We start from the raw sequence: 16,761 nt of genomic DNA, 5'->3' as shown, positions 1-16,761 counted from the left end.
TGTTCATATTAGTGGTAGGTGGCTTTATAACATCATGTTCATATTAGTGGTAGGTGGCTTTATAACATCATGTTCATATTAGTGGTAGGTGGCTTTATAACATCATGTTCATATTAGTGGTAGGTGGCTTTATAACATCATGTTCATATTAGTAGTAGGTGGCTTTATAACATCATGTTCATATTAGTGGTAGGTGGCTTTATAACATCATGTTCATATTAGTGGTAGGTGGCTTTATAACATCATGTTCATATTAGTGGTAGGTGGCTTTATAACATCATGTTCATATTAGTGGAAGGTGGCTTTATAACATGCTCATATTAGTGGTAGGTGGCTTTATAACATGTTCATATTAGTGGTAGGTGGCTTTATAACTTAATGTTCATATTAGTGGTAGGTGGCTTTATAACTTAATGTTCATATTAGTGGTAGGTGGCTTTATAACTTAATGTTCATATTAGTGGTAGGTGGCTTTATAACATCATGTTCATGTTAGTGGTAGGTGGCTTTATAACATCATGCTCATATTAGTGGTAGGTGGCTTTATAACATCATGTTCATATTAGTGGTAGGTGGCTTTATAACATCATGTTCATATCAGTGGTAGGTGGCTTTATAACATCATGTTCATATTAGTGGTAGGTGGCTTTATAACAACATGTTCATATTAGTGGTAGATGGCTTTATAACATCATGTTCATATTAGTGGTAGGTGGCTTTATAACATCATGTTCATGTTAGTGGTAGGTGGCTTTATAACATCATGCTCATATTAGTGGTAGGTGGCTTTATAACATCATGTTCATATTAGTGGTAGATGGCTTTATAACATCATGTTCATATTAGTGGTAGGTGGCTTTATAACATCATGTTCATATTAGTGGTAGGTGGCTTTATAACATCATGTTCATATTAGTGGAAGGTGGCTTTATAACATGCTCATATTAGTGGTAGGTGGCTTTATAACATGTTCATATTAGTGGTAGGTGGCTTTATAACTTAATGTTCATATTAGTGGTAGGTGGCTTTATAACTTAATGTTCATATTAGTGGTAGGTGGCTTTATAACTTAATGTTCATATTAGTGGTAGGTGGCTTTATAACATCATGTTCATGTTAGTGGTAGGTGGCTTTATAACATCATGCTCATATTAGTGGTAGGTGGCTTTATAACATCATGTTCATATTAGTGGTAGGTGGCTTTATAACATCATGTTCATATTAGTGGTAGGTGGCTTTATAACATCATGTTCATATTAGTGGTAGGTGGCTTTATAACATCATGTTCATATTAGTGGTAGGTTGCTTTAACATCATGTTCATATTAGTGGTAGGTGGCTTTATAACATCATGTTCATATTAGTGGTAGGTGGCTTTATAACATCATGTTCATATTAGTGGTAGGTGGCTTTATAACATCATGTTCATATTAGTGGTAGGTGGCTTTATAACATCATGTTCATATTAGTGGTAGGTGGCTTTATAACATCATGTTCATATTAGTGGTAGGTGGCTTTATAACATCATGTTCATATTAGTGGTAGGTGGCTTTATGACGTTCATATTAGTGGTAGGTGGCTTTATGACGTTCATATTAGTGGTAGGTGGCTTTATAACATCATGTTCATATTAGTGGTAGGTGGCTTTATAACATCATGTCAATATTAGTGGTAGGTGGCTTTATGACATGTTCATATTAGTGGTAGGTGGCTTTATAACATCATGTTCATATTAGTGGTAGGAGGCTTTATAACATCATGTTCATATTAGTGGTAGGTGGCTTTATGACGTTCATATTAGTGGTAGGTGGCTTTATAACATGTTCATATTAGTGGTAGGTGGCTTTATAACATGTTCATATTAGTGGTAGGTGGCTTTATAACTTAATGTTCATATTAGTGGTAGGTGGCTTCATAACATGTTCATATTAGTGGTAGGTGGCTTTATAACATCATGTTCATATTAGTGGTAGGTGGCTTTATAACATCATGTTCATATTAGTGGTAGGTGGCTTCATAACATGTTCATATTAGTGGTAGGAGGCTTTATAACATCATGTTCATATTAGTGGTAGATGGCTTTATAACATCATGTTCATATTAGTGGTGGGTGTGTTTATAACATCATGTTCATATTAGTGGTAGGAGGCTTTATAACATGTTCATATTAGTGGTAGGTGGCTTTATAACATCATGTTCATATTAGTGGTAGGTGGCTTTATAACATCATGTTCATATTAGTGGTAGGTGGCTTTATAACATCATGTTCATATTAGTGGTAGGAGGCTTTATAACATCATGTTCATATTAGTGGTAGGTGGCTTTATAACATCATGTTCATATTAGTGGTAGGTGGCTTTATAACATCATGTTCATATTAGTGGTAGGTGGCTTTATAACATCATGTTCATATTAGTGGTAGGTGGCTTTATAACATCATGTTCATATTAGTGGTAGGTGGCTTTATAACAACATGTTCATATTAGTGGTAGGTGGCTTTATAACATGTTCATATTAGTGGTAGGTGGCTTTATAACATCATGTTCATATTAGTGGTAGGTGGCTTTATAACATCATGTTCATATTAGTGGTAGGTGGCTTTATAACAACATGTTCATATTAGTGGTAGGTGGCTTTATAACATGTTCATATTAGTGGTAGGTGGCTTTATAACATCATGTTCATATTAGTGGTAGGTGGCTTTATAACATCATGTTCATATTAGTGGTAGGTGGCTTTATAACAACATGTTCATATTAGTGGTAGGTGGCTTTATAACATCATGTTCATATTAGTGGTAGGTGGCTTTATAACATTATGTTCATATTAGTGGTAGGTGGCTTTATAACATCATGTTCATATTAGTGGTAGGTGGCTTTATAACATCATGTTCATATTAGTGGTAGGTGGCTTTATGACATCATGTTCATATTAGTGGTAGGTAGCTTTATGACGTTCATATTAGTGGTAGGTGGCTTTATAACATGTTTATATGTGTGGTTGGAGGCTTTATAACATGTTCATATTAGTGGTAGGTGGCTTTATAACATCATGTTCATATTAGTGGTAGGTGGCTTTATGACGTTCATATCAGTGGTAGGTGGCTTTATAACATCATGTTCATATCAGTGGTAGGTGGCTTTATAACATCATGTTCATATTAGTGGTAGGTGGCTTTATAACATCATGTTCATATTAGTGGTAGGTGGCTTTATAACATCATGTTCATATTAGTGGTAGGTGGCTTTATAACATCATGTTCATATTAGTGGTAGGTGGCTTTATAACATCATGTTCATATTAGTGGTAGGTGGCTTTATAACATCATGTTCATATTAGTGGTAGGTGGCTTTATAACATCATGTTCATATTAGTGGTAGGTGGCTTTATAACAACATGTTCATATTAGTGGTAGGTGGCTTTATGACATCATGTTCATATTAGTGGTAGGTGGCTTTATGACGTTCATATCAGTGGTAGGTGGCTTTATAACATGTTCATATCAGTGGGTGGTGGCTTCATAACATGTTCATATTAGTGGTAGGTGGCTTTATAACGTCATGTTCATATTAGTGGTAGGTATGTTCATAACATCATGTTCATATTAGTGGTAGGAGGCTTTATAACATGTTCATATTAGTGGTAGGTGGCTTTATAACATCTTGTTCATATTAGTGGTAGGTGGCTTTATAACATCATGTTCATATTAGTGGTAGGTGACTTTATGACATCATGTTCATATTAGTGGTAGGTGGCTTTATAACATGTTCATATTAGTGGTAGTTGGCTTTATAACATCATGTTCATATTAGTGGTAGGTGGCTTTATAACATCATGTTCATATTAGTGGTAGGTGGCTTTATAACATCATGTTCATATTAGTGGTAGGTGGCTTTATAACATCATGTTCATATTAGTGGTAGGTGGCTTTATAACATCATGTTCATATTAGTGGTAGGTGGCTTTATGACGTTCATATTAGTGGTAGGTGGCTTTATAACATCATGTTCATATTAGTGGTAGGAGGCTTTATAACATCATGTTCATATTAGTGGTAGGTGGCTTTATGACGTTCATATTAGTGGTAGGTGGCTTTATGACATCATGTTCATATTAGTGGTAGGTGGCTTTATAACATCATGTTCATATTAGTGGTAGGTGGCTTTATGACGTTCATATTAGTGGTAGGTGGCTTTATGACATCATGTTCATATTAGTGGTAGGTGGCTTTATAACATCATGTTCATATTAGTGGTAGGTGGCTTTATAACATGTTCATATTAGTGGTAGGTGGCTTTATAACATCATGTTCATATTAGTGGTAGGTGGCTTTATGACGTTCATATCAGTGGTAGGTGGCTTTATAACATCATGTTCATATCAGTGGTAGGTGGCTTTATAACATCATGTTCATATTAGTGGTAGGTGGCTTTATAACATCATGTTCATATTAGTGGTAGGTGGCTTTATAACATCATGTTCATATTAGTGGTAGGTGGCTTTATAACATCATGTTCATATTAGTGGTAGGTGGCTTTATAACATCATGTTCATATTAGTGGTAGGTGGCTTTATAACATCATGTTCATATTAGTGGTAGGTGGCTTTATAACATCATGTTCATATTAGTGGTAGGTGGCTTTATAACAACATGTTCATATTAGTGGTAGGTGGCTTTATGACATCATGTTCATATTAGTGGTAGGTGGCTTTATGACGTTCATATCAGTGGTAGGTGGCTTTATAACATGTTCATATCAGTGGGTGGTGGCTTCATAACATGTTCATATTAGTGGTAGGTGGCTTTATAACGTCATGTTCATATTAGTGGTAGGTATGTTCATAACATCATGTTCATATTAGTGGTAGGAGGCTTTATAACATGTTCATATTAGTGGTAGGTGGCTTTATAACATCTTGTTCATATTATGGTAGGTGGCTTTATAACATCATGTTCATATTAGTGGTAGGTGACTTTATGACATCATGTTCATATTAGTGGTAGGTGGCTTTATAACATGTTCATATTAGTGGTAGTTGGCTTTATAACATCATGTTCATATTAGTGGTAGGTGGCTTTATAACATCATGTTCATATTAGTGGTAGGTGGCTTTATAACATCATGTTCATATTAGTGGTAGGTGGCTTTATAACATCATGTTCATATTAGTGGTAGGTGGCTTTATAACATCATGTTCATATTAGTGGTAGGTGGCTTTATGACGTTCATATTAGTGGTAGGTGGCTTTATAACATCATGTTCATATTAGTGGTAGGAGGCTTTATAACATCATGTTCATATTAGTGGTAGGTGGCTTTATGACGTTCATATTAGTGGTAGGTGGCTTTATGACATCATGTTCATATTAGTGGTAGGTGGCTTTATAACATCATGTTCATATTAGTGGTAGGTGGCTTTATGACGTTCATATTAGTGGTAGGTGGCTTTATGACATCATGTTCATATTAGTGGTAGGTGGCTTTATAACATCATGTTCATATTAGTGGTAGGTGGCTTTATAACATGTTCATATTAGTGGTAGGTGGCTTTATAACATCATGTTCATATTAGTGGTAGGTGGCTTTATAACATCATGTTCATATTAGTGGTAGGTGGCTTTATAACATCATGTTCATATTAGTGGTAGGTGGCTTTATAACATCATGTTCATATTAGTGGTAGGTGGCTTTATAACATCATGTTCATATTAGTGGTAGGTGGCTTCATAACATCATGTTCATATTAGTGGTAGGTGGCTTTATAACATCATGTTCATATCAGTGGTAGGTGGCTTTATAACATCATGTTCATATTAGTGGTAGGTGGCTTTATAACATCATGTTCATATTAGTGGTAGGTGGCTTTATAACATCATGTTCATATTAGTGGTAGGTGGCTTTATAACATCATGTTCATATTAGTGGTAGGTGGCTTTATAACATCATGTTCATATTAGTGGTAGGTGGCTTTATAACATCATGTTCATATCAGTGGTAGGTGGCTTTATAACATCATGTTCATATTAGTGGTAGGTGGCTTTATAACATCATGTTCATATTAGTGGTAGGTGGCTTTATGACGTTCATATTAGTGGTAGGTGGCTTTATAACATCATGTTCATATTAGTGGTAGGTGGCTTTATAACATCATGTTCATATTAGTGGTAGGTGGCTTTATAACATGTTCATATTAGTGGTAGGTGGCTTTATAACATCATGTTCATATTAGTGGTAGGTGGCTTTATAACATCATGTTCATATTAGTGGTAGGTGGCTTTATAACATCATGTTCATATTAGTGGTAGGTGGCTTTATAACATCATGTTCATATTAGTGGTAGGTGGCTTTATAACATCATGTTCATATTAGTGGTAGGTGGCTTTATAACATCATGTTCATATTAGTGGTAGGTGGCTTTATAACATCATGTTCATATTAGTGGTAGGTGGCTTTATAACATCATGTTCATATTAGTGGTAGGTGGCTTTATAACATCATGTTCATATTAGTGGTAGGTGGCTTTATAACATGTTCATATTAGTGGTAGGTGGCTTTATAACATCATGTTCATATTAGTGGTAGGTGGCTTTATAACATCATGTTCATATTAGTGGTAGGTGGCTTTATAACATCATGTTCATATTAGTGGTAGGTGGCTTTATAACATCATGTTCATATTAGTGGTAGGTGGCTTTATAACATCATGTTCATATTAGTGGTAGGTGGCTTTATAACATCATGTTCATATTAGTGGTAGGTGGCTTTATGACGTTCATATTAGTGGTAGGTGGCTTTATAACATCATGTTCATATTAGTGGTAGGTGGCTTTATAACATCATGTTCATATTAGTGGTAGGTGGCATTATAACATCATGTTCATATTAGTGGTAGGTGGCTTTATAACATCATGTTCATATTAGTGGTAGGTGGCTTTATAACATCATGTTCATATTAGTGGTAGGTGGCTTTATAACATGTACAGTTCCAGTTAAAAGTTTGGACACACCTACTCATTCCAGGGTTTTTCTTTATTTTTACTATTTTCTACATTGTTAGAATAATAGTGAAGGCATCATAATTATGAAATAACACATATGGAATCATGCAGTAACCCCAAAAGTCTTAAACAAATCAAAATATATTTTATATTTGAGATTCTTCAAATAGCCACCATTTTCTTTGATGACAGTTTGCACACTCTTGTTATTCTCTCAACCATCTTCACCTGGAATGCTTTCCAACAGTCTTGAAGGAGTTCCCACATTTTCTCAGCACTTGTTGGCTGCTTTTCCTTCACTCTGCGGTCAGACTCATCCCAAACCATCTCAATTGGGTTGAGGTCGGGGGATTGTGGAGGGCAGGTCATTTGATGCAACACTCCATCACTCTCCTTCTTGGTAAAATAGCCCTTACACAGTCTGGAGGTGTGTTGGGTCATTGTCCTGTTGAAAAACAAATGATAGTCCCACTAAGCCCAAACCAAATGTGATGGCGTATCGCTGCAGAATGCTGCGGTAGCCATGCTGGTTAAGTGTGCCTTGAATTCTAAATAAATCCCTGACAGTTTCACCAGCAAAACACCATAACACCTCCTCCTCCATGCTTTATGCTGGGAAATACACATGCAGAGATAATCCGTTCACCCACACCGCGTCTCACAAAGACACGGCGGTTGGAACCAAAAATATCAAATTTGGACTCATCAGACCAAAGGACACATTTCCACCGGTCTAATGTCCATTGCTCGTGTTTCGTGGCCAGAGCAAGTCTCTTCTTCTTATTGGTGTCCTTTAGTTATGGTTTCTTTACAGCAATTTTACTATGAAGGCCTGATTCACACAGTCTCTTCTGAACAGTTGATGTTGAGATGTGTCTGGTTTATTTCATTTTTTTAGGGGTATATCAGCTTAATATTGCAGATAGATTGTAACTTCCGTCAACGTAATTGTCTGCATCACTTCCAATCCCCCATGTTTTTATACATACATACATACATACATACATACATACATATCCTATTAAAAATATATTTTCCCCTTTATTACTTTCCAACCCCACCACCCCTTCCCTACTTGGAGTAAACTAGTGAACACAATGCTTAGGCCTCTACTTCCAGCTTATACATACTATCTACATTTTATGGACACAGTCAATTTTACAATAATTATATTTTGTTTGTTTTTTCTCGAACTTCCTCTACCCTCAACCTCTCCGATCATTTTCATGATGTCCATCCGGTTTGCTTCTATATGCCATATCTTTCTAACTGTGCTCTTTCACAAAAGCTCTCAACCTACAACCTATATACTTATTATGGACACAGTATGCTTACATTATTAGTTATCTTGTTATTATTAGTTGTTGTTAGTTGTTATTAGTCCCATCCTTCAGCTCCATTTAACACCTCCCATCTATCTTTTAACACCATCCATATTGGATTTCTATTTGCCATATATATTTCAACTGTACTGTGATGTTTTACAAAAGTTCTCATTGTTTCTACAGATTGTAAATTGAAAATAAACATTTTTGCTAAAAGTATTATTATATTATTGAATGATTGACTATGACTTTTCAGATCACCCAGTAGTGCTATCTGCAGAGTTAGCTCCAGGTAAATATTGCAACCCTTCAGCCATTTCAGGACCTGTGTCCAAAAACAAGCTACAAATGGACAGTACCAAAACAAATGATCTAATGATTCTGTCTCTTCGCAGCAAAAGGTAGAAGGATTACTGTTATCCTATCCCAGGTATTCCTTAAAGAGGTAGGGTTTCAAGTGTCTCCGGAAGGTGGTCAGTGACTCCTCTGTCCTGGCGTCGTGGGGGAGCTTGTTCCGCCATTGGGGTGCCAGAGCAGCGAAGGAAAGAAATTCCACAAATTAACTTTTAAGAAGGCACACCTGTTAATTGAAATGCCTTTCAGGTGACTACCTCATGAAGCTGGTTGAGAGAATGCCAAGAGTGTGCAAAGCTGTCATCAAGGCAAAGGGTGGCTATTTTAAGAATCTCAAATATAAAATATAAAACACTTTTTTTGGTTACAACATGATTCCATATGTGTTATATCATAGTTTTGATGTCTTCACTATTATTCTACAATATAAAGAATAAAGAAAAAATGTTGAATAAGTAGGTGTTTCCAAACTTTGGACTGGTAATGTTCATATTAGTGGCTTTATAACATCGTGTTTATATTAGTGGTAGGTGGCTTATAACATCATGTTCATATTAGTGGTAGGTGGCTTTATAACATCATGTTCATATTAGTGGTAGGTGGCTTTATAACATCATGTTCATATTAGTGGTAGGTAGCTTTATAACATCATGTTCATATAAGTGGTAGGTGGCTTTATAACATCATGTTCATATTAGTGGTAGATGGCTTTATGACGTTCATATTAGTGTTAGGTGGCTTTATAACATCATGTTCATATTAGTGGTAGGTGGCTTTATAACATCATGTTCATATTAGTGGTAGGTGGCTTTATAACATCATGTTCATATTAGTGGTAGGTGGCTTTATAACATCATGTTCATATTAGTGGTAGGTGGCTTCATAACATCATGTTCATATTAGTGGTAGGTGGCTTTATAACATCATGTTCATATTAGTGGTAGGTGGCTTTATAACATAATGTTCATATTAGTGGTAGGTGGCTTTATAACATCATGTTCATATTAGTGGTAGGTGGCTTTATAACATCATGTTCATATTAGTGGTAGGTGGCTTTATAACATCGTGTTCATATTAGTGGTAGGTGGCTTTATAACATCGTGTTCATATTAGTGGTAGTTGGCTTTATAACATCGTGTTCATATTAGTGGTAGGTGGCTTTATAACATCATGTTCATATTAGTGGTAGGTGGCTTTATAACATCATGTTCATATTAGTGGTAGGTGGCTTTATAACATCATGTTCATATTAGTGGTAGGTGGCTTTATAACATCATGTTCATATTAGTGGTACGTGTCTGTGAACCATTACCCCCCCCCCCCCCACATTACAGGATTCCCTCCCAGTTTGTTCCCTGCTGATTCTAGACTCCACTAAGCTCAATTTCTGAAAAACGATTTACAAGTATACACAGTAACTCCTTTTCACCAACCAACCCTCAGTCCTAACCAGTGGTGGGATTTCTTAGTTGAAAAGTAATACATCACATATTAGTAGTTACTATGTAACCAAAGGAAGGCGTTATGTTGCAGCGAGGCGAGCCACCCACACTCTACCAAAGATACTAATATGCAGTGGCGATTTTAACATGAATATTTTTGTGGGGGCAAACTCAATCAACAAAGCTCATATGCATCGAAACCTCTATACTACACATTGAATGCACTATAATAACCATTCCCAGAAATGTGTTTTGAGCCGCACACACAAACATAACGTTTGGGTTACGATCACCATTATAGAGTAATGAGAGGTGAGGGACACCATGGTAGTCCAGCATTATAGAGTAATGGGAGGTGAGGGACACCATGGTAGTCCAGCATTATAGAGTAATGAGAGGTGAGAGGGACACCATGGTAGTCCACCATTATAGAGTAATGAGAGGTGAGGGACACCACGGTAGTCCAGCATTATAGAGTAATGAGAGGTGAGGGACACCATGGTAGTCCAGCATTATAGAGTAATGGGAGGTGAGGGACACCATGGTAGTCCAGCATTATAGAGTAATGAGAGGTGAGAGGGACACCATGGTAGTCCACCATTATAGAGTAATGAGAGGTGAGGGACACCACGGTAGTCCAGCATTATAGAGTAATGAGAGGTGAGGGACACCATGGTAGTCCAGCATTATAGAGTAATGAGAGGTGAGGGACACCATGGTAGTCCAGCATTATAGATTAATGAGAGGTGAGGGACACCTCTCAAAAAATGTTTATTTTACTTCAGGATCAATTTCAGCAACGGTCTGCAATGTTTTGTGACATTAGGGTATTGGGATGCAGCCAAAACACCCGAGTGCTCTGCCTGCCGGTTTCACAGATAACCCGCTTAACAATAAAGTAACAACGATTTATAACGCTATTGCCTCGCTTCATCTATTGCATAGTTACAGTGGACTTTGCTATCACAGAATCGATCAACTGCAAAGATCAGAGGTGCACCCTCTATCCATTTTTATGGACAGCCGTCATGAATTCTCCAGATCAGATCATGGAAACATCATGTCCGGTGGGGAAATATTTTCTGAGAGTAACTTAAAGGTAACGCACGTGTTATTTGAAAAAGTAGCTAATAATATTACCACATTTCTGAATGTACATTACCGCAAAAAGTTATATTACTACTGTAACGCCTTACCCCCAACACTGGTCCTAACTCCTCTCCCCCCTCTCTTTCCCTTTCTGTCTCTCTCTCCCCCCCTCTCTCTCTCTCTCTCCTCCTTGGTAGGTGATGACCATCCAGATCAAGTGTTTTCAGGAGATCATAGAGATCGGCTACAGGGTCTACCATTCCTACGAGCTTCCCTGGTTCAGGACACTCAGCTGGTGAGGACCAACTAGATCTATCTTTCAATCTCTTGGTGATTATTTTCTCTCTCCCCCTCTGTCTCTCACCCTCCCCCTCTCTGTCTCTCTCTTGTTTTCCTATCGCACACAGAACCTTAAAGGTTACATTTACACATTTACCAGCTCTGTGCCTCTCTCCCCCTTTCTCTCTCCTCCTCTCCCCCTTTCTCTCTCCTCCTCTCCCCCTTTCTCTCTCCTCCTCTCCCCCTTTCTCTCTCCTCCTCTCCCCCTTTCTCTCTCCTCCTCTCCCCTTCTCTCTCCTCCTCTCCCCCTCTCTCTCCTTCCCCTCTGCCCCGCTCTCTCCTTCCCCTCTCCCCCTCTCTCCCTCACTCTTCTGACTCCCTCTCTCTTTTCTCTGACTCCTCTCTTTTCTCTGACTCCTCTCTTTTCTCTGACTCCTCTCTCTTTTCTCTGTCTCCCTCTCTCTTCTCTCTCCTCTCTGTCTCTCTCTCTTCTCTCCCTATCTCCTCTCTCCTCTCCCTCTCGGTCTCACTCTCTACCTCTCTCTGTCTCACTCTCTTCTGTCTCCCTCTGTCTCCCTCTCGCTTCTCTCTGACTCCCTCTGTCTCTCTTTCTCTTCTCTGACTCCTCTCTTCAATCACACACAGAACCTTAAAGGTTACATTTACACATTTACCAGCTCTGTGCCTCTCTCCCCTCTCCCCCTTTCTCTCTCCTCTTCTCGCCCTCTCTCTCCTTCCCCTCTCCCCCTCTCTCCCTCTCGCTTCTCTCTGACTCCCTCTCGCTTCTCTCTGACTCCCTCTCTCTTCTCTCTGTCTCCCTCTCTTCTCTCTGACTCCCTCTCTCTGCCTCCCTCTCTCTGTCTCCCTCTCTCTTCTCTCTGACTCCCTCTCGCCTCCCTCTCTCCTCTCTGCCTCCCTCTCTCCTCTCTCTGCCTCCCTCTCTCCTCTCTCTGACTCCCTCTCTCTTCTCTCTTCTCTCTCCCTCTCTCTTCTCTCTCCCCTCTCCCTCTCTCTCTCCCTCTCTCTTCTCTCTGACTGCATCTCTTCTCTGACTCATCTCTCTGACTCTCTCTCTTCTCTCTGACTCTCTCTCTGCCTCCCTCTCTCCCCTCTCTGTCTCCCTCTATCCTCTCTCTCCCTCTCTCCCTCTCCCTCTCGCCTCCCTCTCTCCTCTCTTTCTCCTTCTCTGCCTCCCTCTCTTTTCTCTGACTCCCTCTCTTTTCTCTGACTCCCTCTTTTCTCTGACTCCCTCTCTCCTCTCTGCCTCCCTCTCTCTCTCTCTCTGTCTCCCTCTCTCTGTCTCCCTCTCTCCTCTCTCTTTCTCCTTCTCTGCCTCCCTCTCTTTTCTCTGACTCCCTCTCTTTTCTCTGACTCCCTCTTTTCTCTGACTCCCTCTCTCCTCTCTCTAGCTCCCTCTCTCCCCTCTCTGCCTTCCTTCTCTGTCTCCCTCTCTCCTCTCTCTTTCTCCCTCTCTTCTCTCTGACTCCCTCTATCCTCTCTCTTTCTCCTTCTCTCTGCCTCCCTCTCTTCTCTCTGACTCCTATCTTTTCTCTGCCTCCCTCTCTCCTCTCTCTGTCTCCCTCTCTCTTCTCTCTGCCTCCCTCTCTCCTCTGTATTTATCCCTCTCCTCTCTCTGTCTCCCTCTCTCTTCTCTCTGACTCCCTCTTCTCTCTCCCCTCTCCCTCTCTCTGCCTCCCTCTCTCTTCTCTGTCTCCCTCTCTCTTCTCTCTGTCTCCCTCTCTCCTCTCTCTGCCTCCCTCTCTTCTCTCTGTCTCCCTCTCTCCTCTCTCCTTCTCTCTTCTCTCTGACTCCTCTCTATTCTCTCTGACTCCTCTCTCTGACTTTCTCTCTTCTCTCTGACTCCTCTCTCTGACGCTCTCTGCCTCCCTCTCCCCTCTCTTCCTCCCTCTCTTTCTCTCCCTCTCTCCTCTCTCTCTCTCCTCTCTCTCTCTCTCTCTCTCTCTCTCTCTCTCTCTCTCTCTCTTTCTCTCTTCCTCTTTCTCTCTTCCTCTCTCCCTCTCTCTTCTCTCTGCCTCCCTCTCTCCTCTCTCTGTCTCCCTCTCTCCTCTCTCTGTATCCCTCTCTCCTCTCTCTCTCTGACTCCCTCTCTTCTCTGACTCCTCTCTTCTCTCTGACTCCTCTTTCTTCTCCCTGCCCCCCCCCTCTTCTCTCTGCCTCCCTCTCTTCTCTGTCTCCCTCTCTCCTCTCTGCCTCCCTCTCCCCTCTCTCTGACTCCCTCACTCCTCTCTCTGCCTCCCTCCCTCCATCACCATCTCTCCTCTCTCTGTATCCCTCTCTCCTCTCTCTTCTCCCCCTCCCCCCCTTATCTCTGCCTCCCTCTCTTCTCTCTGTCTCCCTCTCCTCTCTCTGCCTCCCTCTCTCCTCTCTCTTCCTCCCTCTTTCTGGCTCCCTCCCTCTTTCTGTCTACCTCTCTGCCTCCCTCTCTTCTCCGTCTCTCCCTCTCTCTTCTATCTACCTCCTTCTTTCTCCTCTCTGTCTCCCTCTTTTCTCTCTGTCTACCTCTCTCCTGTCTCCCTCTCTCCGTCTCCCCCTCTCCTCTCTCCTCTCTCCCCCTCTCCTCTCTCCGTCTCCCCCTCTCCTCTCTCCCTCTCTTCTATCTACCTCCCTCTCTCCTCTCTCTGTCTCCTCTCTCTTCTCTCTGACTCCCTCTCTCTTCTCTCTGACTCCCTCTTTCGTCTCCCTCTCTCCTCTCTCCCTCCCTCCTCTCTCTGTGTCTCTCTCTCTCTCTCTCTGTCACTCACTCACTGTCTTTTCTCCCTCTCTCCCTCTCTCCTCTCTCTGTCCCTCTCTCCCTCTCTCCTCTCTCTGTCTTCCTCTCTCCTCTCTCTGCCTCCCTCTCTCTGCCTCCCTCTCTCTGTCTCCCTCTCTCTTCTCTCTGACTCCCTCTCGCCTCCCTCTCTCCTCTCTGCCTCCCTCTCGCCTCCCTCTCTCCTCTCTGCCTCCCTCTCTCCTCTCTCTGCCTCCCTCTCTCCTCTCTCTGACTCCCTCTCTCTTCTCTCTTCTCTCTCCCTCTCTCTTCTCTCTCCTCTCTCCCTCTCTCTTCTCTCTGACTGCATCTCTTCTCTGACTCTTCTCTCTGACTCTCTCTCTGCCTCCCTCTCTCCCCTCTCTGTCTCCCTCTATCCTCTCTCTCCCTCTCTCCCTCTCCCTCTCGCCTCCCTCTCTCCTCTCTTTCTCCTTCTCTGCCTCCCTCTCTTTTCTCTGACTCCCTCTCTTTTCTCTGACTCCCTCTTTTCTCTGACTCCCTCTCTCCTCTCTGCCTCCCTCTCTCTCTCTCTCTGTCTCCCTCTCTCTGTCTCCCTCTCTCCTCTCTCTTTCTCCTTCTCTGCCTCCCTCTCTTTTCTCTGACTCCCTCTCTTTTCTCTGACTCCCTCTTTTCTCTGACTCCCTCTCTCCTCTCTCTAGCTCCCTCTCTCCCCTCTCTGCCTTCCTCTCTCTGTCTCCCTCTCTCCTCTCTCTTTCTCCCTCTCTTCTCTCTGACTCCCTCTATCCTCTCTCTTTCTCCTTCTCTCTGCCTCCCTCTCTTCTCTCTGACTCCTATCTTTTCTCTGCCTCCCTCTCTCCTCTCTCTGTCTCCCTCTCTCCTCTCTCTGTCTCCCTCTCTCTTCTCTCTGCCTCCCTCTCTCCTCTGTATTTATCCCTCTCCTCTCTCTGTCTCCCTCTCTCTTCTCTCTGACTCCCTCTTCTCTCTCCCCTCTCCCTCTCTCTGCCTCCCTCTCTCTTCTCTGTCTCCCTCTCTCTTCTCTCTGTCTCCCTCTCTCCTCTCTCTGCCTCCCTCTCTTCTCTCTGTCTCCCTCTCTCCTCTCTCTGTCTCCTTCTCTCTTCTCTCTGACTCCTCTCTATTCTCTCTGACTCCTCTCTCTGACTTTCTCTCTTCTCTCTGACTCCTCTCTCTGACGCTCTCTGCCTCCCTCTCCCCTCTCTTCCTCCCTCTCTTTCTCTCCCTCTCTCCTCTCTCTCTCTCCTCTCTCTCTCTCTCTCTCTCTCTCTTTCTCTCTTCCTCTTTCTCTCTCCCTCTCTCTTCTCTCTGCCTCCCTCTCTCCTCTCTCTGTCTCCCTCTCTCCTCTCTCTGTCTCCCTCTCTCCTCTCTCTGTCTCCCTCTCTCCTCTCTCTCTCTGACTCCCTCTCTTCTCTGACTCCTCTCTTCTCTCTGACTCCTCTTTCTTCTCTCTGCCCCCCCCTCTTCTCTCTGCCTCCCTCTCTTCTCTGTCTCCCTCTCTCCTCTCTGCCTCCCTCTCCCCTCTCTCTGACTCCCTCACTCCTCTCTCTGCCTCCCTCCCTCCATCACCATCTCTCCTCTCTCTGTATCCCTCTCTCCTCTCTCTTCTCCCCCTCCCCCCCTTATCTCTGCCTCCCCCCCTTATCTCTGCCTCCCTCTCTTCTCTCTGTCTCCCTCTCCTCTCTCTGCCTCCCTCTCTCCTCTCTCCTCTCTCTGCCTCCCTCTTTCTGGCTCCCTCCCTCTTTCTGTCTACCTCTCTGCCTCCCTCTCTTCTCCGTCTCTCCCTCTCTCTTCTATCTACCTCCTTCTTTCTCCTCTCTGTCTCCCTCTTTTCTCTCTGTCTACCTCTCTCTCCTGTCTCCCTCTCTCCGTCTCCCCCTCTCCTCTCTCCTCTCTCCCCCTCTCCTCTCTCCGTCTCCCCCTCTCCTCTCTCCCTCTCTTCTATCTACCTCCCTCTCTCCTCTCTCTGTCTCCTCTCTCTTCTCTCTGACTCCCTCTCTCTTCTCTCTGACTCCCTCTTTCGTCTCCCTCTCTCCTCTCTCCCTCCCTCCTCTCTCTGTGTCTCTCTCTCTCTCTCTCTCTCTCTCTCACTCACTCACTGTCTTTTCTCCCTCTCTCCCTCTCTCCTCTCTCTGTCCCTCTCTCCCTCTCTCCTCTCTCTGTCTCCCTCTCTCCCTGTCTCTTCTTTCTGCCTTCCTCTTTCTTCTCTCCCCTCTCTGTCTCCCTCTCTCTTCTTTCTGCCTTCCTCTTTCTTCTCTCCCCTCTCTGTCTCCCTCTCTCCCTCTCTCTTCTTTCTGCCTTCCTCTTTCTTCTCTCCCCTCTCTGTCTCCCTCTCTCTTCTTTCTGCCTTCCTCTTTCTTCTCTCCCCTCTCTGTCTCCCTCTCTCCCCTCTCTGTCTCCCTCTCTCTTCTTTCTGCCTTCCTCTTTCTTCTCTCCTCTCTGCGTCTCTGAAAAATAGAGTGCCACCAACTGGTGCCAGGTTTGATTATCCAGTGCATTCGGAAAGTATTCAGACCCTTTGACTTTTTCCACAT

General features: G+C 42.3%; 1 protein-coding gene across 2 annotated transcripts in view; it reads left to right on the top strand.

Annotated features, from left to right (window-relative positions):
• The window catches only part of LOC311141711 (phosphatidate cytidylyltransferase 1-like), a 99,547-nt gene that overhangs the window by 50,458 nt on the left and 32,328 nt on the right, over window positions 1–16,761 (top strand). For both annotated transcript variants that reach the window (XM_084177135.1, XM_084177136.1), the window contains exon 4: window positions 11,406–11,503. In XM_084177135.1, coding sequence (XP_084033261.1) covers window positions 11,406–11,503 — 98 coding nt within the window. The remainder of the gene's footprint in view (window positions 1–11,405; window positions 11,504–16,761) is intronic.

Source organism: Coregonus lavaretus (genome assembly GCF_964263955.1).
Source record: "Coregonus lavaretus genome assembly, chromosome: 14".
Lineage (NCBI taxonomy): Eukaryota > Metazoa > Chordata > Actinopteri > Salmoniformes > Salmonidae > Coregonus > Coregonus lavaretus.
The sequence above is the reverse complement of the archived record's forward strand: the minus strand, read 5'-3'. Positions and strand labels throughout refer to the sequence as shown.